At 42.2% G+C, this 25,290-nt stretch overlaps 1 protein-coding gene across 1 annotated transcript in view; it reads right to left on the bottom strand.

The window, feature by feature from the left end:
• SLC12A8 (solute carrier family 12 member 8) overlaps positions 1 to 25,290 on the bottom strand; it is an 81,960-nt gene that overhangs the window by 23,498 nt on the left and 33,172 nt on the right. Inside the window, exons 6-8 of the mRNA XM_072984968.2 lie at positions 10,457 to 10,570; positions 5,340 to 5,427; positions 3,699 to 3,786 (exon numbers count right to left, since the gene is read on the bottom strand). Coding sequence (XP_072841069.2) covers positions 3,699 to 3,786; positions 5,340 to 5,427; positions 10,457 to 10,570 — 290 coding nt within the window. The remainder of the gene's footprint in view (positions 1 to 3,698; positions 3,787 to 5,339; positions 5,428 to 10,456; positions 10,571 to 25,290) is intronic.

Raw genomic sequence — 25,290 nt, 5'->3', positions numbered from 1 at the left:
GTAAATGCACCTGAACGATGGGAACATTTCAAGAACGCTGTGTATAACACCGCTTTGTCCACCTTTGGCAAGAAGACCAAAAAGATGACTGACTGGTTCAAAGCCCATTCGGAGGAGTTAATGCCAGCCATCGAGGATAAGATAAGAGCTCTAGCAGCGTATAAAGCCTGTCCTAGTGAGTACAACTTGCAAGCTCTTCAAGCTGTTCATAGCCAAGTCCAACAGGCTGCCAGGAGATGCTCCAACGATTATTGGCTTCAGCTCTGCTCTCAGATACAGATAGCAGCAGACACAGGTAACATCAAAGGATTATATGATGGTATCAAGCAGGCCTTAGGTCCAATACAAAAGAAATCTGCTCCCTTGAAGTCTGCTACAGCTGTGATCATCCAGGACCGAGCACAGCAGATGGAACGCTGGGTGCAGCACTACTCTGAGCTATAGTCCAGAGAGAATGTAGTAACCGAAGAAGCATTAAATAACATTGAGTGCCTGCCTGTCTTGGAAGAGCTGGATAGCAAACCAACCTTAGCAGAAATAAAAGCAGCCTTGGATTCCCTCACCTCCGGCAAGGCACCTGGAAGGGATAACACCCTTGATGAAGTGCTGAAATGCTGTAAGGAGATCATCACCACCAAACTGTATGAAGTCTTTCGTCTCCGCTGGAGGGAAGGTGGAGTACCACAGGACATGAAGGATCATATTGTACAAGAATAAAGGAGACAGGGGCGACTGCAATAACTACCGTGGCATCTCTCTTCTTAGTGTTGTAGGGAAGCTGCTTGCCCGTGTTGTGCTAAAGAGGCTCCAGGTGCTTGCAGACAGAGTCTGTCCAGAATCACAGTGTGGATTTCAAGCTAAGAGATCCACCAGTGACATGGTATTCTACCTCAGACAGTTGCAGGAGAAATGCAGGGAACAACAACAGCCACTCTTTGTGGCCTTCATAGATCTCACAAAGGCCTTTGATTTGGTTAGCAGGGATGGACTTTTTAAAATACTTCCCAAGATTGGATGTCCACCTCGTCTCCTTAGCATCATCAAATCCTTCCATGAGGGAATGAAAGGCACTGTAGTTTTTGATGGCTCAACATCAGATCCCTTTGACATCTGAAGCGGAGTGAAACAGGGCTGTGTCCTCGCACCAACCCTTTTTGGGATCTTTTTTGCTGTCATGCTGAAGCATGCCTTTGGAACTGCAACAGAAGGTGTCTATCTCCGGACTAGATCAGATGGAAAGCTCTTTAACCTCTCTAGATTGAGAGCAAAGACCAAAACCCATCTGAAATGCATACGGGACCTCCTCTTCGCAGATGATGCAGCCATTGTTGCCCACTCTGCTGAAGACCTCCAACAACTCATGAATCGTTTCAGCAAGGCCTGCCAGGACTTTGGACTAACAATCAGCCTGAAGAAAACACAAGTCATGTGCCAGGGTGTGGACTCATCTTTCTCTGTTACCATCTCCACACAAGAATTGGAAGTTGTTCATGACTTTGTGTACCTTGGCTCAACGATCTCTGACACCCTCTCTCTAGATGTTGAGCTGGATAAACGCATTGGCAAAGCAGCTACCATGTTCTCCAGACTCGTCGTGAGAATGGCTGATGGTCGGATTCCAAAGGATCTCCTGCAGCAAAATCAGGGAGCTGGACAGGGGACAGATTGGATTTGTCTTCAGTGTGGAAGGGATTGTCATTCTCAAATCGGCCTCCTCAGCCACACTAGACACTGTTCCAAGTCCTCCATATAGAGCACGTTACCATAGTCTTTCGAGACTGAAGGATGCCTAACTAATTAGTTTTTCTAGTGCTACTACAAAAAAGCCCTAAGGAACTTGGCAGTGGTAGTGACAAGGAAAGAAGAGGAAAAGGAAAAAAAGAACAAGGAAATAATCCCAGGCAGGGGAAAGTTTAATGTAAGAGGGGAATGTGAGAAAACACATTTTTTTTCTTTTGTCTAAATGAACTGCTCGTGTTTAAGAAGCTCTTCTTTCAGAAACCAATGATGGAACTTGAAAGCAAAAGAAAGAGGCTGTTTTCATCTTTTTAAGCAAATATTCCATCCCTACCTACGGTCTGTACATATTGCTGCTACTCATGTAATATAAAGATTACATATATAATCTATTGAATAAGGGCCAGCCCTCACAACAGGTGGAATGAGGTGGTCATTGCCATCTCAGGCAGCAGATCCTGAAGGATAAAAAATGGACTTAGCACTGTTCTCAGAGGCAGGACAGTATCTTGTCCCATTGTCAGCGTAGAAGATTTATCTACAAGTCCAGCCATTTTTGTACACAGAATGGAGAGAGGTGCCATCTTCTCTTCTGCCTCAGGCAACCAAATGTGCTATACTAGGGCTGTTCTGTATAAACAGTTCCTTTTGCTTTAGAGCAGTGGTCCACAACCTTGGGCCTCCCGATGTTCTTGGACTTCTACTCCCAGAAATCCTGGCCAGCAGAGGTGGTGGTGAAGGTTTCTGGGAGTTATAGTCCAAGAACATCTAGAGGCCCAAGGTTGGGGACCGCTGCTTTAGAGACCAACTACGAAAAAGGCAATATTTCTAGTGGGAAAGATTACTTTCCCACCACAGCTGCATTGATACTCTAATGCTGTGGTGCCAAGACAGAGCTCTGCCAACCATCTCCAGCATTTAACAGCTTGCAGTAAGTTCATGTAGCTGTTCCAATGCTGATTCTTGTTAAGTGGAGTTATGAGGTGCCAACCCTAGAGCTTAGACTCTGTGCCTCTGTATATAGCTACTCTGTGTGGTGAGCTATCAAGACACACCCTGGAGCATCTCTCTGGGCAAAAAGAGGTTCTTAAGTACCGACCAGGCTCAGCATACCTAGGTTGGCCACTGTGTATCCTTAATAGGAAGGATTATAAAGGCTGCCTTGTTTAAACTGGACTGTTGCCAAGAAATGATGGTAACATCAAATCCCTGGCCAAAGAGATCATTGAATTGTGTTCAGTGAAAACATCAACCAGTCTGTGGCTTCTGTGAAAAATTTTGTGCTAGGGAGCACTAGGAAAGCAATACACACAAACACACTTCAGATGCTGTTTTGAAATGCTATACAATACAGTAATACTGTATACAAATGTATGATGTGATCATAAATGAAATATTGTCCATACTTCCTGTTGCTTTCTCTCAAAAAGGATATTGTAGATCTCAGAAAGGTGAAGAAACAGCAATCAAAATGGACAAAGGCAAACAACATGACCATCCCCTATATGGGAGGACTCTTTTTTTTCCCTGGCCCATAGATTCATAATCCACTTCACAGGGTTATTTGCAATAGAACTATTTGCAATGTTATTTGCAATGTTCTCCATCCTGTAGGATCACATTTCTCATTTCACTTTAGATTTACTGACAAATCATAGTTTTACCAACACGTATGAACCAGGAAAACTGTGGCTTTTATAAGCTATAGTTGACCTGGTTTGGATCTAACAGCAAAAGATAAAGGTGGGAAGAGATATCAGATAATATGAGGGGAACAGAGAAGTGCACAATCTTGGGGATCAATTTACATGGAAACACAACACAGTTATGTGTGAGCAGGTGAAAAGCGGACTGCCCACAGAGAGCTCGCATTTTCCTGTAAACTACATGGATTTTTTTGATTATTCGCTTTTAGAACCGAATGAATTTGTTTTAAATATTTAATAAACTTCATTAGTTACCTTTTCTGCTATCATGAAATCATAGCGAAGTGATTCTCGAGTACAAATGGCTCCCAGCAAAAAAACAAAGACTATATACAGAAACCACCTGCAAACACAGAAAAATTAATATTAACCTGATGAGGCTCATTTAAGACCAATGATCAGCAGAGAATTAAGGAGAATGTTTTCACAATGTTAGGAAGCAATCACACTTCAGGAAGGATGCATGCCCTCTAGCATGTGGTGGCCACGCTTTTTCTTTTTCTTTTCCTTTTAAACTAGGAGTGGAAGAAACCACAGCTCTGGTTGCTGCTGCTGAATCTGGCAGCATGCAGTGATCAGAGAAGGTTCAGCTTGCAATGCAATCCAGGAGGCCAAAATGGGTCCTCTGAATCTGCTCCCCTGATCTACGTGATGTGAGCATACTAGCTGGTCCAGCTAGTCTCCTGCTATGGATTCAGCCCTGAAGGCTTGGATCCTGTGATAACTTACTAAATGATCACCGAATAAAGTTCCCCAACTTTATCTCTGGAATGCTGACCTAGGTTGGTGGGCCTCAGTGAACAAACTTCAGTGGGCTGAGTGTTGTGCTACTGGAAGCACAACTGAAAGAGAGGAAGGAGGAAGAGGAAAACATTCAACCCGTGACTGGACCAGATAACTAGTCTACTGAGCCATAAATAGTGCTAACTTCCAGTGCCTCACCTTTCCTCTGCTCTCCACTCCCAGCGCCCTGATTGCTTGCTTGCCTAGGCTACCGCTCTTTTCTTATAATTGTACACTACGCTGCCAGGCCAATTTTGGAAGTCTGGAGGAAGGGCGCATCCTCTAAATTTGAAACCTTGGGGCAGAGCCCCATTTGCTTCGCCTTAGTTGTGACCCTGTGAAATACACACTCAAAAATGGGGGGGGGGGAATAGCATAATATAGGAAGAAGATTCACTTCTTTGACCATTGGCTGTGGAAGTATTTAATTTGCCAATATTGCGAAATGACTCTCTTCTTAAACCATTTCACAATATTGGCAAACTAACATAAGGCTGCTGTGGACCAAACAGGGCCGTTTGAGGTCAGTATGCCATTTGGATGCCAGGATTGCATCAAATGGCATGCCGGGACCTCCTAGCAAACCCATTTAGCCTAATCCAGCCTGCTTCAATTGCCACATGTAAAGTCCTCAGCCTGTTCATTTTATAGTCCTCTTCATCAGGGTGTTTTTCCCCCACTAGAGGAGGAAGGTGGGTGCCGTGTTGTTTTTGTTGTCCTTTGCAAGATTTCCATCAGTCCTTTCTGGAATCCTAATATATCCTTCCATACTAGAGCAATAAAGTGAAAGAAAAGGGAAGAATGTCAAGTGCTTTGTTTCTTTGCTATGATTATTTAAACCAGTGGTTCTTAACCTTTGTTACTTGGATGCTTTTGAACTGCAACTCCCAGAAACCCCAGTCAGGACAGCTGGTGGTGAAGGCTTCTGGGAGTTGCAGTCCAAAACTCCTGAGTAATCCAAGGTTAAGAACCAGTGATTTAAACAACTGCCATGATTTGCCAGATAATAAGGGGACAATTGGAATATGAAATGGATTTATCAGCACTAGGAGATAACACATACTGTAAGAACTTACTAGGTCAGCCCCACCCACCCTTTTTCAAAGGACTTACGAAATGCCTATGGCAGACAGGGATCCTAGAGGAATATTTGAAGCAGGCTTCTTAAGATCACCACTCATATTGAACCCAGCCATCACACCTGCATACAAGAAATAAATAAATTAGGACATTTTGTTAGATTGCTGTAAAATGGTAGCCTCTAAGTGGGGGGGGGGGGAACTATCACTGGTGCATGTGGTGATATCACACTGCCATGTATACACGCTTTGTGATTAAGCCATCAGGTATCCAGAGACAACATGCAGCTACCTACATTGACCACAAAGAGGTTCTTTGTTCTAAACTGGACAATGGCGCTAGAAGGGAAGCACAGATTTAAACAAAAAGGAGCCTATCTTAAGCCTATCTCTTGAAAACAGTCCTTATCCAACTGTCTGCTGACATTCAACTAGGTGACTCATTAAAGCAGGCTGTGTATATTGCAGGAGCAGTTAGCCCCAAATGTATTATGCATCCTGACATGTTCACAAGAAAACTCTCGTTACAAATTTTTGCAGAACATGAGTCTTAAGGACACAGAGATCCATCTTTTGTCTCTGATTATTATTGTTAGTCACTCTCTACTCTTTGGATAGAGCGGGCTTTCTATCTAAAGGAATTAATTAATTCCTTATGCACTCTTAGATTGTCCTATCTGAGAAGTCAACAGACACCTTTCTTCTCAAACAAAAGAGCCCAAGCGGAGAGCACTTCCTAATATTTCAGCTTATGGCAGCCCAAACTCAGTTCACATAAGCAATATCCACTTTCCCCTCTAATTTTGGCCTTTTATACTTATAGCAACCTTGCATTTATATACAGTACTATCAATCTACCACTTTTTCAGCTGCTCAGATTATGTGTTTGAATCTTTCTCTGCCTGTCACCAAAGTTCTTGTTTGGTTCCAACCCAAAGAAAGACATACTCATCCAGTAGGGTTTAACCTATTGGCTGCTGTTGGATGCTTCTTACGTTGTCATACCTTGAAAAAGTGTTTCATTGTGACCCATTCTAATCACAGTAGCTATGGAGAGCCATTCTAATATTTAATTTATTTTATTTATTTTATTAGATTTATACCCCGCCCATCTAGACAGATAGTCTACTAATACTAATACCAGTAATACATTAACGTTAATGCATGAATATCTAAATAGACTATGGAACTTATTGGGACTCACTTCAAAGTAAACATGTTTAGGATTGCTCAGCAACTACAGGATTTCATCCGAAATGAACAAGTTACAGAGTACTTCTCTTGAAACAGATACACACACACACACACACACACACACACACACACACACACACACACACACACACACACACACACTGTAAAAACAGCTGTTTACATCTGGAATGACTTTCCCTTTGAGAATTTTCAAGCTGTCTAAGAGTGCTATTGAAATCCTTCTGATCTAACTCAGTGAAAGCAACACCTCCCACACCCACATGTTTGCATGCAACTCATGCCACAGCTTCATTGCTTGGATGATGGAGACACTTTTTTACTGCGGCATTACAAAATATTTAGGAAGAAAGCCATTCGATCCATTTGAAGTGCTTTAAATATCTGCCTCAAATAAAGTAACCAGACAGTATGATGCTCTTGGTTGGGCAGGAATGGGTGGGCAACTTGCAGCTGTCCCGATGGTGTTGGAATATGGCTCCCACCAGCCCTAGGCAGTATAGCAATGGTGAGGGATAATGTGGATGGCAGTTGAACAACTTCTTAAGGGCCACAAGTTGCCAACTCCTGAAATTAGATATTTAAATCACTGGGAAATGATAAGGAAAAAAATTTCTAGTGATACTGACAACATTTGACATTAAATGACCAATTCATTATTGTTGGTTTTTTCCTGCCAGAAATAGTGTGTACAAACTACACATTAGTCTAATTTAGGAACACTGCAACCAGATAGAGACTTGGACACAAAACTGCACATTAACTTGATATCTGGCACATTGCATTGTGTAAGGCAGACTGGGGGGGGGGAGGATTGCTCAACTTGTGTAGCTAGAGATCAAACTGCCTCTGACACAAGATGAAATTTCGTTCAGGGTCCCACCCATTTTCATACAGAACAGCACTCTTTCCTAAAACTGTGTCTATCCATTCCAGAACATCAGCACAAATCCATACATTCCTCCTCAGCTTAAGAGATGAAGCTAGATATGAAACCAGACACTAAAAATAAACTCCCTTTCTCTTAAAATAAAGGCTTTGATACAAGAGGATCATAACTGCCTCCAAATCGTATCCAGTACTGCCAATACGAAACTGGAGCAGGATCCATGAAATCCAGATAGGATCATGTATGTTTCCCTCCACTTTTCCATGGAGTGGGGGCATCAAAGGATCCCACAGGTCCTGATACAAGACAAAACACAGAGCTTCTTTTATTTTATTTATTCTATTTTATGTATTCATTTGATTTATACCCCGCCCCCCTAGACAGCATCTACTTGGGGCGGCTTACAAAATCATAAAATCATTAAATAACAATAAAAACATCACTATCAAAAATAAACAACATTCATAATAATAAAAAAAACCATTTGAACAATAATATAGCATGATCAAGATGGGGAATCCAAGAACAGAAAGACAGAATTCAGGAAATGAGGGAAAGTCTGCCTGAAGAGCCAAGTTTTTATAACTAAAGGTGTGATCACACAGGTAAGTAGATCACACTTTAGACCACTTGTGGAGCAGTCTGGTACAATCTTTTCCCCTGTAATCACACAACGTATTGGAATTGTGCTCCAGCCTGATCATGCTCAAGCTGGATCTTTTTGGTCCAGTTCTAGGTACTACTATTGTTGGGGGGTGAGCTGAAGCAATTCCCCAGAAGACAGAAGGGACACTTTAAGGGAGATTGCTTCCTGCAAAGCATCCCTTTCCAGTGCAACTGGATGTGACCTTTTCCAGTTGTTTGATCACACCCTATGCTAATGAAATAACTCCAAACAGCTTTAACCATCTGCTGGATGCCTCAGTCCTCAGCTTCCAATTGCCAGAGGTGACTAAACTGTCTTTCCCTCCCCAACTGCCAAAAACTGTCTTGGAGTTATTGGGAGTGGCTCTGTTGGCCATGGCTGCCACCTTGTCTGAGTTATGGCACCCTGTGGCCAACTGATGCTTGAGGTTTGCAGCACTTCCTTAGGTGGTTTAAGCTAGGGTCACTCTAGCGTCCCCACTCAGGTCCCTACTTCATTGTCCTCCTCTGCCTTCTCCTCTTCCTCCACTGCCTGCTGCCATCAGTCCTCCCCATGACTGTTTTCTCCACCCCCTTTTATATCTCCAGGGTCTCCCTCCTCCTTTCGATACCCTTCTGAGCAATGCTTATCTCATTCCTTACCCTCTGGACCTTCTAGCTTTAGATGTTATTCAACTGCAATTCACAGAAACCCTGGCCACTGGATGTGCTGGCTAGGATTGCTGGGAATTGTAGTCCAAGTAAATGTGGGACTCCAAATCTGGGAAACCATTGGAATGTAAGAATCTCACAACCTACAACCAGGACTACTTACGGTATTGGAAAACCAGTAAGGGGGAAAGGACATTAATTTCCCCATGCTACTGATAGATGATTACGGTGAATAGTTAAGTCTAAACATTGTAAATAAAGAACAAAGAGGAAGTTGTTCTGTCGTCTTCAGGTTAATGACATGCTCAACACAGAAAACTATATTCTGGGACAGCATTTAGCACAGCTATTGGTTTTACTAAGATTAATGAAGTGATAAATCACCAGTACGTCTGAAATGAATTACATCTATTAGCTTTGGCTTCTCTCCTAGTTGCCAAGAATTCCCAGGAATGAAGGACTATTTAACAGCCCTGAGAATAACCTTTGCTATGGCACTTATTTGTATTTCTTCCTCCCCTTCTCTCCTATCTAGGATACAGAACAGTTAAGCTCTGGTACAAGATAGGAGGTCTTCATAGAGTGTTTTTAATATTACTTATATATGTTTTGTTTTTGTTTTTGCTTCCCACAATAAAACCCAAACTGGCATACACATGGTTCTTACATAATCTCCTACTCAGGCAATGATTTATACAGACCTACACATTCAAACTGCCAACATGTTTTTTGTGTGTTCATCTATGATTTCGTACATCTAAAAATGTAACATATGGATTTGACAAACTATGTTTGCAAACATATCCTTTCTCCTGCTCTGGTTGTTTCCCCTTCTCCTCCTTTCTTTTGCGCCTTCCTTCATCTGCTCCAATGACTAATATACTGTAAATGAACTGCCAGAGAAGCATGACTGACTGCACTTGGTGGCAAGAGTGAATCTCCTGGAAATTACAATGCAGGGTTGGACAACATGAGGGTCAAATCCTGCATCCACCCCCCCCCTCATTTTTCAAAACAAGGAACATGCCTCTGCATTTAGGTGGTACAGTCGAAGGAGGGCACAGCCCCCAGTGGATCGGGAGGAGGAATACACCCCTCACCTCTACCTCTGGATGTGCTACCCAAATGGTGGGATATCCATAATTATAAATACTGTACACTAGAATAGTTGCATTATTTGAGGAAGTTCTTTGATGCCATCTTATTTATGAAGCCCCATATTCTCTCTTTCCCTTTCTGCCTCCTCTTTCTCTGTTCAGCAACTTCAGTAAGAACATACTGGTGAGTGGCTGAATTGGCTGCTGCCTTACAAACTGGGATGAACTGGGATGGACTGGTTCATGCCCATCTCTAAAATAAACCCATTATGACATTAAGTGGTTGAAATCCTGCTGTTTACTGTTGTGAGTTGAAACTAGGGCAGGTCCACTGAATCAGGGGGGTTTAGTGAGTCAACTCCTCTGTAAATCCCATTGATTCAATGAGTCTGCTTCAGTTGTGTCTTACTTCAGTATATTGGTCAATGTTTCCTGGCTTGGAACCTGGGGACCTCTATTGACCCTTACATGTCATCTACTGCAAATCCAACCCTCCTATTTCCTCCTCCCCCTCTTATTTGCTACTATCACCAGGAATTCTGGTGAGATATATGACTGGTTTGGGTACTGTGTACCTTACATAAAATTTGGAAAATGATGAATAAAAGTATTCATCTCTAAGAAGCAGAAAAGTTCCATCTCATAAAAATTCTGTACCTGTAGCAGCTGGGAAGAACACCCCAAACACAGTGAAGAAGGTCTCCTCAGGGCTGTAATCCGGCAGTGTGTTGTTCAACATAAGCTCTTCAGAATAGCCAACGAAACCATGTTCTGCATATTTCAGAGTAAAAATGACAATAGCACATGTTAAATGTGACAGGCCACTGCACCTCTTATTTACTGTCTCTCCCTCCCCATCATTTAATTTTCCATTTTTCCACAAGTATGACACAAATATCACCACACTATTACTGAACCAGAGGGATACAAGAGCAAATAGTTCGAGAGATGTATAGTAGCTTGGTGCCTAAAACAAAGGGCATCTCTGATGCTTCTGGAATACGATGGTTTACAGAGAAAACAGTTTAAAATAAACAGAATATGTTATAACTGATAACATTTAACCAATCTATTTTAATTTTTAAAAACCACATCAGCAAACATATATATCTGGAACCTTCAAGATCTGACCTGTGTTGGGGCTTATAATGGGAAAGTCACCAACGCTTCAACTGATCCTTGGCTCTTGAGAGCTGCTGGTATAATGCAATGTAACCTTATACCAGGTGGCAGGATGTTGAGCCCTACTTTGGAGTGGCCATATGCATGTTTACCTATAAGTAAGTTCCCACAGTGCTCAATGGGGCTTAATCCTAGGGAACTGGGTACAGCAATCTTTCCGATCTGATACTCTACGAATGTGTGGACTACAACTCTCACCACACCAAAGCAGCATGACCACTACAGTCCAATGCATCTGGAGGTTCCCAGTCTGGGGAAGGATGGAATATGGGATTCTCTCTGCTTCCAATCACATCTAATAGGCCAACGACATTAAGAAGAGCCATGTTCAATCAGACCACACCGGCCCATCTAGCCCAGCTTCTGTTCACACAGTGACCATCCTTTTCTTCTAATAGCAAGCCCAAGGAGGACATGAACACCTTAGCACCCTTCCCCTTTGAGCTCCTTAGCAATGGGTAAACATGAACATGATGTCTCTCATACCCGGGAGAAAAAATATCCGTTGTGACAAAGAGCCCCATCATCCCCGAATTTGTCTCATGCCCATTTAAAGTCATTTTAACTGGCACCTATCACTGCATGCAGCGGTGGTGAATTAGTTTGACTTGGGAACTTTATCTCTATTTTAGTTTAACTTTATCTCTATTTTGCTATAAGCCTGAGTATACAAAGGATGGGACTATAACTGGCATCTGGCATGCAGAGTCAACAAAAGGTCAAGTGAGTCATAGATATAATTTCTGTCACCCGTTTTTAAATCATCATGAAAGAAAGAAAGAAAGAAAGAAAGAAAGAAAGAGTATCTTCCTCTTTGCTTTACACTGATGATCACTGAGCCATGAAACCTTGATTTCTTTGTCTATAATTCATAGAGCCTAGAGGCAAAACTTGCTATAAAACCTTATGTAAGAGCTCTGTCAGAGGAGTTTGTCAGATAGGGTCATGCACAACAGAGATGTGGGTGGCAGTGGTGGTATGGGGGAAGTCCCAGAAAAAGAGCTTGGAACAACAACACTGAATGCTGAGGGTGTGGTCATGTTCCACACCCACAGTGCATGGCTTGCCATTGCAGTGGATGGATGGATGGATGGATGGATGGATGGATGGATGGATGGATGGATGGATGGATGGATGGATGGATGGATGGAAGGAAGGAAGGAAGGAAGGAAGGAAGGAAGGAAGGAAGGAAGGAAGGAAGGAAGGAAGGAAGGAAGGAAGGAAGGAAGGAAGGAAGGAAGACAGACAGACAGACAGACAGACAGACAGACAGACAGACAGACAGACAGACAGACAGACAGACAGACAAAATAGCCATGATTCTCACCATCTTCCTTCAGCAAATGGAGAGAACTTCCTATCCACAGTCTAAATCTAAGCCATAGCTACACTTCTGTTTCTCAACCTCTGTGGAATGAGGGGTTACAGGAATCCTGCTTGAGATTTTACAGACATATAGTGCTTTGGGGTATGGGACACACCTTAGAGGTTTGGAAGAGTCTGAAATTTCTGCCTTATGCTTTGAGAATTTGGAAAGGACTTGAGAGGTGAAACTGCTGCCAGTGAGCAGTGGTTATGCAGGACGAGCCATTATGCAACAGCTGAAAGCATATCCACCATGCCAAGTTCCGTGAAACCTGGACTTCATTACAGATTAGTCAAGTTTTGGTTCAAGTTCAAGATAAAGCTAGTTCACAAAGCTAAAGCCCAGCAAACTCTTGCAAAGGACTACAGTTTAAAAACCCAGCAATGGAATACTGAAAAACACTACATAATAATGATCAATGATCACCAAAGTATGCAGCCTGTGCCTGATGAAATATAGGAAAGAATTTTAAAAACAGAAGTTTACAAATTACAAAGACGGCAGGAGAAACACATTAAATCTTTTCAAATGCTGGAGTAAGGAAAACCGTGGTTAAAGCAGGTGGAGAAAACACATGATCATTAATCTCTTTTGTTCTGTGTCACTGAAGTTAGTCCTTCAGCACTGCAATTTAGTTTGAGTACTAGTTTACAGTTTTGGCTTCAGCCACGGAGCATGTATGTTTAAGGCCCAGTCTTTGCTCAGCGTATGTTTGAAGTATGTTCCCAAGGTCTGCTCCAGTGAGACAGGGCACATAGTAAATGATGACAAACAGAACCACCATAGGAAGGTCAGGTGTCAAAAGCAAGCCCCCTGAACACAACAGCTTTAGCCTCAAGTGAGTAGAAAAATACAATGCAGCAGACAAATATCATGCCAAAATCATGGTACTCCCATTGAACATTTTCCATTTGCCCTCTCTTGCCCTTCTTTTACAGAGGGAAGGAGATGCTCTGCTAATCTTCCACACTCTGCTGGGGGAGAGCACTCTGTCACCATCCTTCACCCTACATACTTGCTGCAGTCACGGAAACATTTAGAGAAAAAAACTGCAGTGGTAAACTCTCTGGTAGCAATCACCTTGGAGGGGACAGCAGGCCAGCCTCCAGAGGGGTTGGGCACAGATCCGCTGGTGCCTATCCACTATATAGATAAAACAAAAATGAGTAAGAATTTGGAGAGAACTACTGGAGCAAACCTTGAATGATTTTTAGGGGTTTGAGCGTTAGTACATTTATTTGGATATAGGCGCCAATGATGAAGTCAGTCTGATTGAGTGACTTCAGTACATCTTATGTCCAACCACTTCATTTTTTAGAATCACAGTGCAGCAAAATCTGGCTGTGTGTTCTGTAGCTTCTCCAATAACTGGCGTATCTATTTCCCTGGAAAATGCTTCACAAGTTCTTGGAATCACTTTATATCTTTATTTACACATGAACACAATGAATAATCCTCATATATTAGGCAGGACTTAAGATGAGAAGCAATGGAATGTATAACATCTTGGCAAACATTTCTAAGTGCAGCTTCCGTGACTGAGTGTCATTTATTTAATGTAGATGTATCACTGAGTTAAGACCAGAAGAAGTGCCTGGTTGGATCTACTATTCTGTTCTCAAAAGTGGCCAGCTAGATACTTCTGCCTGCTATTATGTTAAAGATACTACAAGAAATGGCACTTTAATCTGATATATCTATAATATAAACGGATGCTGCTCCTTTATAACCAATGAAAGGATTGGGAAAGCAATGTGAACCAAAAGTCATGGTGAACTTCAGGAATGCAATTTCCTTTCGGGTTTGAAAAGAGAAAAAATAATCAGTGTATACGTTTGTGGCTGGAAAGGGAGTGAGATTAATACTTGCATGAATAAGCCCACAATGGTTACTACCCTGCAAACAAACGAAACACACACGGCTGCTGGGGACTGGAAGAAGGACAGAGAGCTGTATTCCTCCTCCATCTCTCTGTTGCATTTCTAAGCTAGATGTGGAAGAAATCCCTTCTTTCTCTGGTAGCCCCATTTGCATTTTATGCTACACACATAGAGCAGATGGACCATTCCTATCATCCTTTGCCAAGGCCACTCACTCTCCCATCCAGAATTCCTGCTGCTGATGGCTACTGGAAAATGCTTCAAGAGAAGGCTGCAGAACAGTCATATATTTAGGAACTGGTACTATGCCAATCTTTCCACATGTGCTCAATAAATACACCAAAACAGAGAGAGAAATCAGACAAGTATCAACACCAGTAATTCCAGGGCTGTCCCAAAACATTTGGTTGTTTTAGACAAATCACCGTATAATATTTTTTCCCCCACATAAGACAGGGCAGATGGTTACCAAATCTAGCCAACCTATTTTGGCACCTGATATAGACAATCTCATAAGCACCCCTTCTGATCCCTGGCAGTAAAGATACAGTACTGCAATAGTAGAGCAAATAGCTAGATTTGCTGCCTTTTAAAGAGACCTTAAATCTGCTACTTGAAGCAATGGCCTTAAAGCCACCTGTCCCTTGTTAAGGTCATTCCTCTTCCATCCTAAAATATTAAATAAATAAAGTGCTAAATAGGTGCACCCAGGTCAGCAAGGAAATCAGCACAAGAGTCCACAAGAGAGGCCACCAAATAGAAGCTCATCACAGAAAACAGAGTATCATCACAGAGCTCAGATCTCATACTGTCCCACAGATCCACATTAATGTGCCTTATTAAATACAGCAGAGATGTCTGCAAGAAGCAAGGTTGTAAAGTTTGGGAGAAATCAAGCATCAAGTATAATAAACTTGTTATAAGGGCAAGACATTCAGAACAGACTATGACTGGGGCCAGAAACAGCCATTTCAGACAGCCTGTGACTGGAAAGGGGAAACCCTTAACTAATGTGAGTGTCATGTAACTCTGGGGACCATACAGCTTTTTCCTTGTTCTTTCTGGACAATATAACATATCATCAATGGCTGCACACAGCACCACCTACAAGACGTCAACATGAACTATATGAATTCTTCACATCAGTCAGAGATGACTCCAAAGTGGAAAAACATATCCTTATGCATTTCAGGAAAAACATTATTTGGGCTTTTATTTGGCACGGCTGGCTGTTTCTACCTGGCGAATAAACCAAATTATAACCCTTAACTTGTGCTAAAGGCTATGTCTTTCTATTGTTTTTACCCACTTCTACAGCCAAAAAGAAACCTTAATTTTGAGCAGGGATCTTGGCAAGTCTTTCACTCTAGATCCCAAATCCAAGTCTGAATCTTTGGTACCAAATCCCAAATCTCAAGTCCCTATTAAAAACAAGCTTTCCCCCCAAGAGATAGCAAAAATCCTACAGATTGTATTTATAGTTTTAAACGCTTCCCTCCATTCAGACAAAAACTAAAATAACAACAACAAATCCTGCAAGCAGAAACCTAGCATAGAAAAAAAAGCAAGTTGTACTTATTACCTGGGGGGGGGGCATTTAAAAACACAGTCCCTGTATTTGTAGTTCTGAGTAGTCAAGCCCCCTTCCTCTCCCTCCGGACTCTGCCACAACTTTGGACCCAGACCAGACAAGCCCCATGCACAGCATCCCTGCTCCACACTGTCTTGGCATCGGAAGGCAACGAGCCATAGCTTCCAGGCCCTGCCACTCAAATCTTTCCCATAGGAGGGGCCTTCCACCTCCCATATGGTCCATACCATCTGTAGCAAAAAGCGGCTCATTGTTGGCTTTTTTCCCCCAATAAAAATGGTTGGCGATGCATCACTTAGTGCACTCTGACCACAAGTGGTAACTGCCAATGTGGGCAATGACCCCACTTAGTGTCTTTGTAGCTTGACCCCACTGAAATGGCTTATGTTATGTAGAATCTTTCAGGACTGCCTTCCGATATTTAGAATGATGTCTCAGATGAATTCAGCCATTAAGTCAGGAGCGGATCACTTATTTTAAAAAAACGTCAAAAAGCATATGAACAGCAGGCTCCTAAAACAGAAAGGAAATTAGTCAATTTCATCTGTGTAGCCACCAAAAACGGGTTTAATTACCAGAAATAAATCTACTCGATCTGAGTTAAAGTGTACACAGCTACAAATTTATATACCACTTGACTTGAACCCAATATAAAAGAAGAGTCAGAATAGGAATTAATTCAAATTGCCCGTGTGACCACATCTTTAGTCCCCTCATTGCAAACATTAATGTGGTTTCAGCTCTAATTACCAGTTATCCCTAATCTCTGCTTTTTGAATAGAATAGCAGAAAATTCAGACGAGAAAGAGAAATACAGTACTGCATTCATCATTCAGGAGATGGTTATTCTGGGGCAGGAATCTTGACTTTTATCCTCTTTTCTACAGCATCAGTGAGACAGAGCTAGTCATACCACTAGGTAGACTAAAGCAGCCACCTACATCAGAGATAACTTTGGGTTATATGGAAATATATATGAAAATGTTCACATATATATATATAACTGTCCTGCAGGAAGCGAAGGGCTTGTGGAACTGCCTGCTACAAATGCCACACTAGCCTGGCTGACTTTGAGCAGTGAGCCCCCCAATCTGGGTCACAGATGCAGCTCTCAAGCAGCAAAGTGAAGGCTATCCTCAGATCATCTTGGATCCTACAGGACAGGCAAAGCCAACCCACTAAAGACGGGAGAGACTGCATGTCTGGGGTTTAAGGGGCAAAAACAATTTAACCAGGCCCAGCCCTGAGAAAGGCAATCTGGCCTCCTTATCTTTTGATGGAAAAGAATGTGCTCCCTCAGATTAATGAAGTGTTTACCCAAAAGGAAATCACCACCCTTCTGAAGCACTGACTGTTTGTTCCTACCGAGTTACTGTTTGCTGATTCTGAATTGATTCCCCATTTCAGGGAAGGAGACAATAGGATTTTCTACCAGTGGCTGGCTGTTCAGAGAAGATCCATGATATAAAACCTGTCCGGATGGTGACATTGCAGAGAAGGTGGAAGAATGTACTTCACCTGTTCTCCTAAGTGGTTATAAAAGCTGAGGAAGTGGGAAAGTTTCCTTTTTAGGTCATGCTGCCATATTCACAAGCAGAGAGACAAAAGGGACTTTTTGCAGTAAACAAAACAATTAGCTAAATTCATTGTGGGGTCCCTCTATCCTCCAGGAACAAATCACTGCCGGCACCATACATAAATATTTTGATGCTGACAATTCCAGAGAGAAAAGGGATTCAAAAATACAACAAATGAGCATCTGTATAATTAATTCAGGCAATTGGGTATATGCTGCAGTTTCTGTGACTGCACCATACTGATATAAAAATAGCCACTGGGCCTAGATTTGAGTATTCTGCAGTGCTCGGAGTTCAACTTAAACTGTCACCCAAAGCAGTGAGCGAGCAGGCGAGAGAGAGAGATGCAGGAAGTTTCTTGGGATATGAAGATTTTATTCAGCAGACAGAACGCAAGCTTGCAGGTGCCACAAAAGGGGACCCTGAACAAAGAAATTCTCAGCTTATATAGTGCCTGTACTTCTACATTGTCTTTACTACGGTACATTGCGATTGGTCCAGTTCTGCCACAGTATACATTTGCATATTGAGACATTCAGAATGTTTCCATGTATGGCATAGAGTCCACAAAACCAATTAAACCAATTGCATTCACAACATCAGCAACATGCTAGCCCACAAAAGAATGCCCATCCCTCAGCGATGGGACACATACTCTGCATTGCCCTCCTACCCGGAATAACCACACAAGAATGTGGGTAAAACGTGGGCCACGCTTTATTGAAGTCCATTCCATTTTCATAAACATTGTCACTCCTTTGGCAAAAAGGGGGTCCTGCTGTAGTGTGGATTCAGGTTAGCTCTTGATTATCATGTGACCATTTAACAGCCAGCCAGCAGCGCTCCGGCCTCAGTCATCCCCTTCTTCTTTACCATGGGATAACTATCGGCCTCCATTTTCCCAGACCCTCTTTCCCTCTCTCTGGGCCAACTGTGGGCCCGGGTGTGTCCCCAGCGCATCCCACCTTCCCAGCACTGCGATCGCCTGATCGGCAGTGCTGTGAGTTGAGATGCGCCACCATTTTCTGCCATTAACAGACCTGACAGAACACATGATCTAGATTACAGAGTTCAAAATTTCTATCGTATTGAATATGAGAGACCTGGATCCCCAAACCCATTCTAGTCATTTGTGGCAACTTAGCACTCATCCAGAGACATCAGCCTGGTCTTCTCCCTGCATAACCAAGCTCATGCCTAGTAAAACAAAGATATATGACATGATTTCACATTGTATTCAGAAAGCGTTTCCTGCAAGAACCCAATTTCACTGATTGCAATTTGTGGAGATGGGGTGGTGGAAGGATGAACATTCTAAGGACAATGATATCATATACAAATCTTTTCCTTAGCCATGATAGGAAAGGTCAGGGGAGAATTTCCAGAACTAAGCCGCAACCACATGTGGCTTCTGACACCCAGTTTACATCATAAAAGCAAGCTCATTTTTGCAATTGCTAATCCTGCATTGTTGGCCTTTAGCTTTGAATGTTTGGCAAGAGCACTGCAGAAACTGTAGACATGTGTGTATCATGAGAACTGGGCATGCTCAGAAGACACAACTGCTGCCTTTTTCAGTGTGACAGCCTCCCTGTAACATCCGAACAGATTTGATATAATAAGGCAGCACATTCAGGCAAGGGTTCTAGAGCTTCAAGAAAACCCACCAGCAAGTCCAACCACTCCCCCATTCCCAGCTGGACCATCCCAACCCTCCTACTTTGCTCTGTGAATCTCCTCAACTTTCCTCAAATGTCTTGTTGTTGGTAGGAATGCATAGCTAAGCCACACATTGCCCTGGTGCCTTGTGTGAACTGGGTACAGGTGAATGTAAAGAAACTGCAAAACGTGTGCACACACAATGCTGCACAGGAGGATGGCCCAATATGCAAGAAACTAAGTTCTCCCACATTCCCACCAGTTGTGCTCTAGGTACGCTGCCTGCTTGCTGGACCCAGAGCCAGTGGCATGGAATTGCCTGATGGCAGTGCCCATCATACTTGTACGCTGGCCATGCTGGCCCACCTGCTGTTTCCACTGCAACAGGCAGCAGCTCACTGCCGCTGACACTATCCTACAGAAGAAACTGAAGCAACTGGCCATGGCATTTTTCTGTCTGAGGCAGAGTGGCAAAGGGCACTTCTGCAGTATTAAACGCGGAGAAAGGAAAGATGGGAAATACACAATAAATTATTTAAAAACACAGAAGGAAAATATTGCAGATATGAACAAAAAGCTAACTGCAGTGTAATCCAGATGGAAAATTTCTTACAAGTAGAAAGAGATAAAGGATTAATGAAACAAAAGAAATTGAGGCTTAAATGACGCTACGGAAGCATGCCACTTGATAATCATGATGAAAAAGACTCAGGAGCAATGAGTTGAACTTTAAGATACAGTCTGCCCAACCGTGTTTGTCAACCAACTCCCATCCTACGACCAAAGAAAAAGACTAACAAGCCTATCAAAGTAGATTCCTGTTGTTTTCCACAACTTTATATCTCTTTTCCCTAACAGCCACTGCTATCTCATTTCACATCCTTAGTAACTCCCACATTGTTCAAACAGAACAGGATTCCAGTCGCCACCTTTGTATCAAGTCTTTCAAGTGTTATTGCTTAGGTGGAAAGAAAGATGGATATCCTGTGTGGCTATCACACAACATACGTCATTTTAAAAATATATATTTCTGAAGTATGATATTCACATTGAAGACCAAGGTGAGATTTAAAATATAGCTTGGAAAAAATATTAGCTACAAAACACTACTTAAATTACATTAATTCATTTACATAATGGCTGAAAGCCTGTTGCTTTGCTATACATGTGGAAGGCAAGTGGTGACATAACATTCAGTTGCATCTAATCGGCAATTAATGAATCCCCAACAGGCTCAGTGGTTTAGGATCTGGCTGTGGAGCCAGAGGTTGGGAATTCAATACCCCACTCGGCCTCCTGGAAAAAGAGCCAGCCTGTGTCACTTTGGGCAAGCCACAAAATCCCAGAGTGTCCCCAGAAGACAGGAATGGTAAACCACTTTTAAGTATTTGCTACCCAGAAAACCTTGGAAAGGACAACTATAAGTGGGAATTGACTTCTTCTTCTTCATCATCTTCATTTTAGAACTGCAGAGCTGTAAGGATTTGATGGCACTCAATTATTATTATTAATATTATGGAACTATTGAGTGTGCACAAAATCAATATGTATGTATGCTCCTGAGAATCCCAGCAGGGACTCTTTAATTGCACACTGAATGTTACACCATTCCTTCTGCATGTGTGACAAAGCAACAAGATTGCAGCCATTGCTATATGGTTCTGTAATCTGGTCCAACAGCTCACCTGACAGATTATTTTCCAGAGACTATAATGATCCACTGGGAATTACTGGATCCATATGAATTTGACCTTTGTTGGATATAACTGACAGCCTCAGTGAAGGATCTTCTGACACTGCTCTCTCTCTCTACCCACCTAAATTAGCCTTTGTATCTTGGTAAAGGAAAGAGTATAAAACCATTTCCTGTTACATCTGAGTCTTGCTTGAAGAACAAGGTCTTACTGTAGACTATCTTCTTAGCATTGGTTATTACCAGGTCTCAGATGGCTTCTCAAGCTTCTTGAATTGTATATGCTTTAAAAAATATCAGGCAGGGTGGCTCAAGGTCCCATGAGGGGACACCTCATATTGAAATAGTACAGTATAGTAATTACCCCTCACTTGGACCATGGGCTGTTGGTAACTGATCCCTCCCACGAGGGACTACCTCAATAGATACATAGGTAATACACTCATCTGCGTGTTACAATGTGCATACATATGCACTCATGCTCCCATACCTCCATCTCCCCCATTTACTTCATATGCCCTTTCCCCACAGAACAGAAGTCACCAAAATGTGGCCTACAGCCTCATTTAAAAAATATGTGTTTTGGCCACTAGAAGGTGCAGGGATTTTTTTTTCAGTTAAAAGAACTTATTTTGTAAGAAGAAGCATTTGTGGGGATCACAGGAGTGCAGCCTTGCAAAGCCCAGGGATGGGGATGAGTGGCTTCAGAGTACTGGAGGTTGACCCCCCTCCCCCTCACCAGAGGAGAATTAGAAAGGAATAAAGAGAATGGTATACCTTCCTCATTTACCTCCCATTCCTTAATTACACTAGTTACAAATATATATCCCCTGATAATCTTTTAATGTCTCTTATTTCACCCAGCACCTCCCGTTATGCAGGGTGTAGGTGTCACATTCACAATCTTCCATGCAACAAAAAAACACAGTTGGGTGCACATTGCATTTGCATGCAAAACTACCATATGTACCCAAATGATATACTAACACCCCACAGATATCACATTGTTCAGCCCTCGATAGCTCCCCTATCAGGGTAAGGACCTGAGAGATCATTCTATGCCTGTCCATCAGTTAACATTTAGCATGATTGTAACTAGGAGGAAACGAAGCATACATTCCCAAGATAACACAAAGCCTCTGAAAAAGTGGTAGCAGTGGGACAGCGATGGAAATAAACATTCATGTTCTTTTAGCAGCGAACCACTACTTTGCTACATGTTTTCCACATGAATTATTAAATCTGCACAGCATGCAACGGGCAAAGCAACACCAATCTGGGGCAGCCTAAAGCTTATTTGGGGCATGGAAAACTCATTGGTGCTCTGTGCAAGACAAGGGAGATCTTGGGAGTGGGTGAGGAGATAGCATATTTTGTTTTATTTATTTCCATGAGAATCAGCAATGACACAATTGGCATAAACATCTATATCCTTTCTAAGATTAAAACAGCAGGCTGTTCTACTCTGGGATCAGCCAGCCAGGGAGTGGTCTGTCTATTAAGAGTGCAGCCTACTCTGGGGGAAAGCTGCTTGCCAATACCGCAGGTAGAGAAAGGTGTATTCCCATGCCTGATACCTGAGTCACTTTTCCCCAGATGCCAAGGACTGGACAGCATAATCTCTGCATGAAAAGTTATCTCTTCTGCTCCTCCTAGGGGAAGTAGGTGTGTGCATTTGGCAGGACGCACTTGTCATATTTACCATGCCAAATCAGAAACATCACTTCCCTTATTCAGTAAACATCCCAAAATGTATGTCAAAACAGCAATGGCAAATGCAAAAATAAAGAAAAAACTCTGGATTAAAATGTTTTACATTCCGATATTATAAGAGCAGCAGACTGTGATGTTACATGATATGCCATCAAGTCAGACCTGACTGAGGGTTTGATCACACATGCCGAAAGAACCCCAATTACACTAATTTTGCCGTTATTTAGATAGTTTCAAAATGTTCCATTTCCCATGATGCACAGCTAACACTGATGCATTTGCCCTGGCAATTGGTTTATTTCCTCCTTGCTATTTTAAAATGTACCTATCATGTATCAATCCAATTCATTTCGATTTTGCACATGTGAACATTGCTGCCAATTTATTCCCTTTGTGAAGGGGACAGGTTGTTAGGTGCTGTGGCCACTTCATGGCCACTGCACTTGTACCCTTTAGGAAAAAAAATGTTTTTAAAGGCATATTGGCAAATCATTTGTTGTAGCAGCAGCTGCTGACACACACACACACACACACACACACACACACACACACACACACACACAACACACACACACACACACACACACACACACACACACACAGAGGAATACATTGCTCAGAAGGAGACAGCCTTCCCACCCACTCTTCCCTTGTGGGTGGGGAAAGAGCCATTTCCTGCTTGGGATTATTTGAAGAGAACAAGAAAGAGGTGTCAGCATTTATTGACATATTAATAAAGTTTATATTAAAAAGTTTAAAGTTGGGGAGCATTGCCCCAGAATCATCCCAATAAAAGCATCGATTTAAAATACTTGCCCAGTGCAGTCTGCTAAAGGTTCAAATCGCTGGAAATGAAACTATTATTTTCACAAGAATGTGAATATATCCAGTGATATGTACACCACGTGACCACATTTTAAAATGCACCAATTTCAAAATGGGGTGAAAATAAAATAATTCTTTTGGCATGCATGATTGAGCCTTTAGAGTGACACTAATCCTGTAGAGCTTTCAAGGGAATTGAGATATTTAAGGAGTAGCTGTACTAGTTCCACTCCAGCCCCACTCCACAAGTTTCCATGGCTCTGCGGAGATTCAAACTGAGATTTCTTGTGTCCTAGTCCACCACTTGATCTACTACGCCACAACGGGAATCTAGACTGTCTATAAAAGACAACCAATTAGGCCTTGCAATCCTGTGCACACTAAAAAGAAATATGTTCCAATGTATTCAGCACCCTGACTCATAGGTTCTACCCATGTACAGTACATGGGATTGAAATCTTACTCTTAAACATCCCATGGTTAGCCTACTGTAAAACACATCTTGTGTATCTTAACTAATTCAGAGAAGAGTTTATGTACAGTGGTCTGGCTTTACCTAATAGCTTGAAAGTATAATGTTCCTAAGTTCCCAACTATTCTGCCTATGAAATTTCCCTGAGGATGTAAATGCCTTTGTGCTTAAATTCACAACTGACAAGACCAAAAAGCATATGACAATGTAATGGCCAAGGGTCAACAACAGCAATGAGATCAATTGTTGTTATTATGCCAGCTGATCGGACACATTTTGATGTCCCTTGGCACTGTTAAACTGAAAGAGTTCCTTTCCTTTTGCATCAAAAGTAATGGACAAATATTTTATTTTAACTATGATCTGTATCTGAAATATGCACTTTAGAGATTCTGCAGGCCTCTATAGGCTTGTCAATGTATGGCCCTCTAACAATGTTATCATTAAAAAAAGAAATATGTCTGCATTGCAATCCAGACTCCAGACAATTGGCAGGTAACCAGTTAATAAATTTCTTTGCCAGACGGTTGAATAGACTGGCCTATGGTCAACAGTGATGTCACATCAATTCAATGCGTTATAATTGGAAAAATGTGGGTGGAAGCAAGAAGGGTCCTTTTTTTAAAAAAAAATAACATAAATGAAAGATCACATTAGCAGTCTTTGTTCACCCATGATGTCTACCTCGTTCAGTAGCTGAGAGGGGGTTCGGCTGCTGTTTCTGATCAGTAGTTTTGTAGCTCAGTTCAATGCTAACTTCCAGATGAGTTTCAAGCCAGAAGTGAGCAATCAGGAGGGCAAAGCTTGGGAGGGGAAATTACCTGCTTTTCACCATCTTCCCCTACCCACCTGCCGACCCACCCACCCAGAGCTCTCTCTTTAAAAGGTGCAGCATATCCTTTATACCCCTAAATACACAAACATTGGTTTAAAGAATGTGGGGCAGGGAATGTTACTTAGCTCAGGCTCTACAAACAGCCACTTCAGGATCTCTGCAAAGCCAAACAATATAAATCGTAAACCAGATTTTCTGCCCAGTATAGCTGGAGCACTTCCTACTGAATTTAGTGGGGCTTACTTCAGAGCAAACATATATAGAATATTATTGCAAATGTATTAAATGACATTGACAGGCAAATCAGCAATCCTTCTACCCCTATATTCCAGTGATCAGTGGCTCTCTAAATTCTCAGGTTGGAAGTTTTTTGCTAGCCATGCTGCCGAAGAGAAACGATTTAATCTGGAGATGGGCCCTTCTACAGTGGGGTCTTGACTTAAGAACGGCTTGAGTTAAGAACATTTTGACTTAAGAACCACTCTCATAGGAAAATATTGACTTGACTTACATACTTAGATTTGAGTTAAGAACTGAAAAAAACCACGTGGGAGGCAGGGAAAGTGCAAAATTTGAACTTTCAGTTAACTGTTGGCCAGTGAAAAGGGTGCCTGTCTGCTTCCTCACTCCTCCCAGCGTTTAGAGAGTGGATTGGGAGACAGTCTTCGGACTGGCTGGACTGTATTTTCCCTGCCATC

Source organism: Pogona vitticeps, chromosome 1 (assembly GCF_051106095.1).
Source record: "Pogona vitticeps strain Pit_001003342236 chromosome 1, PviZW2.1, whole genome shotgun sequence".
NCBI classification, from domain to species: Eukaryota; Metazoa; Chordata; class Lepidosauria; order Squamata; family Agamidae; genus Pogona; species Pogona vitticeps.
Note: the sequence above shows the minus strand (reverse complement) of the source record. Positions and strands in the feature narration are given on the sequence as shown.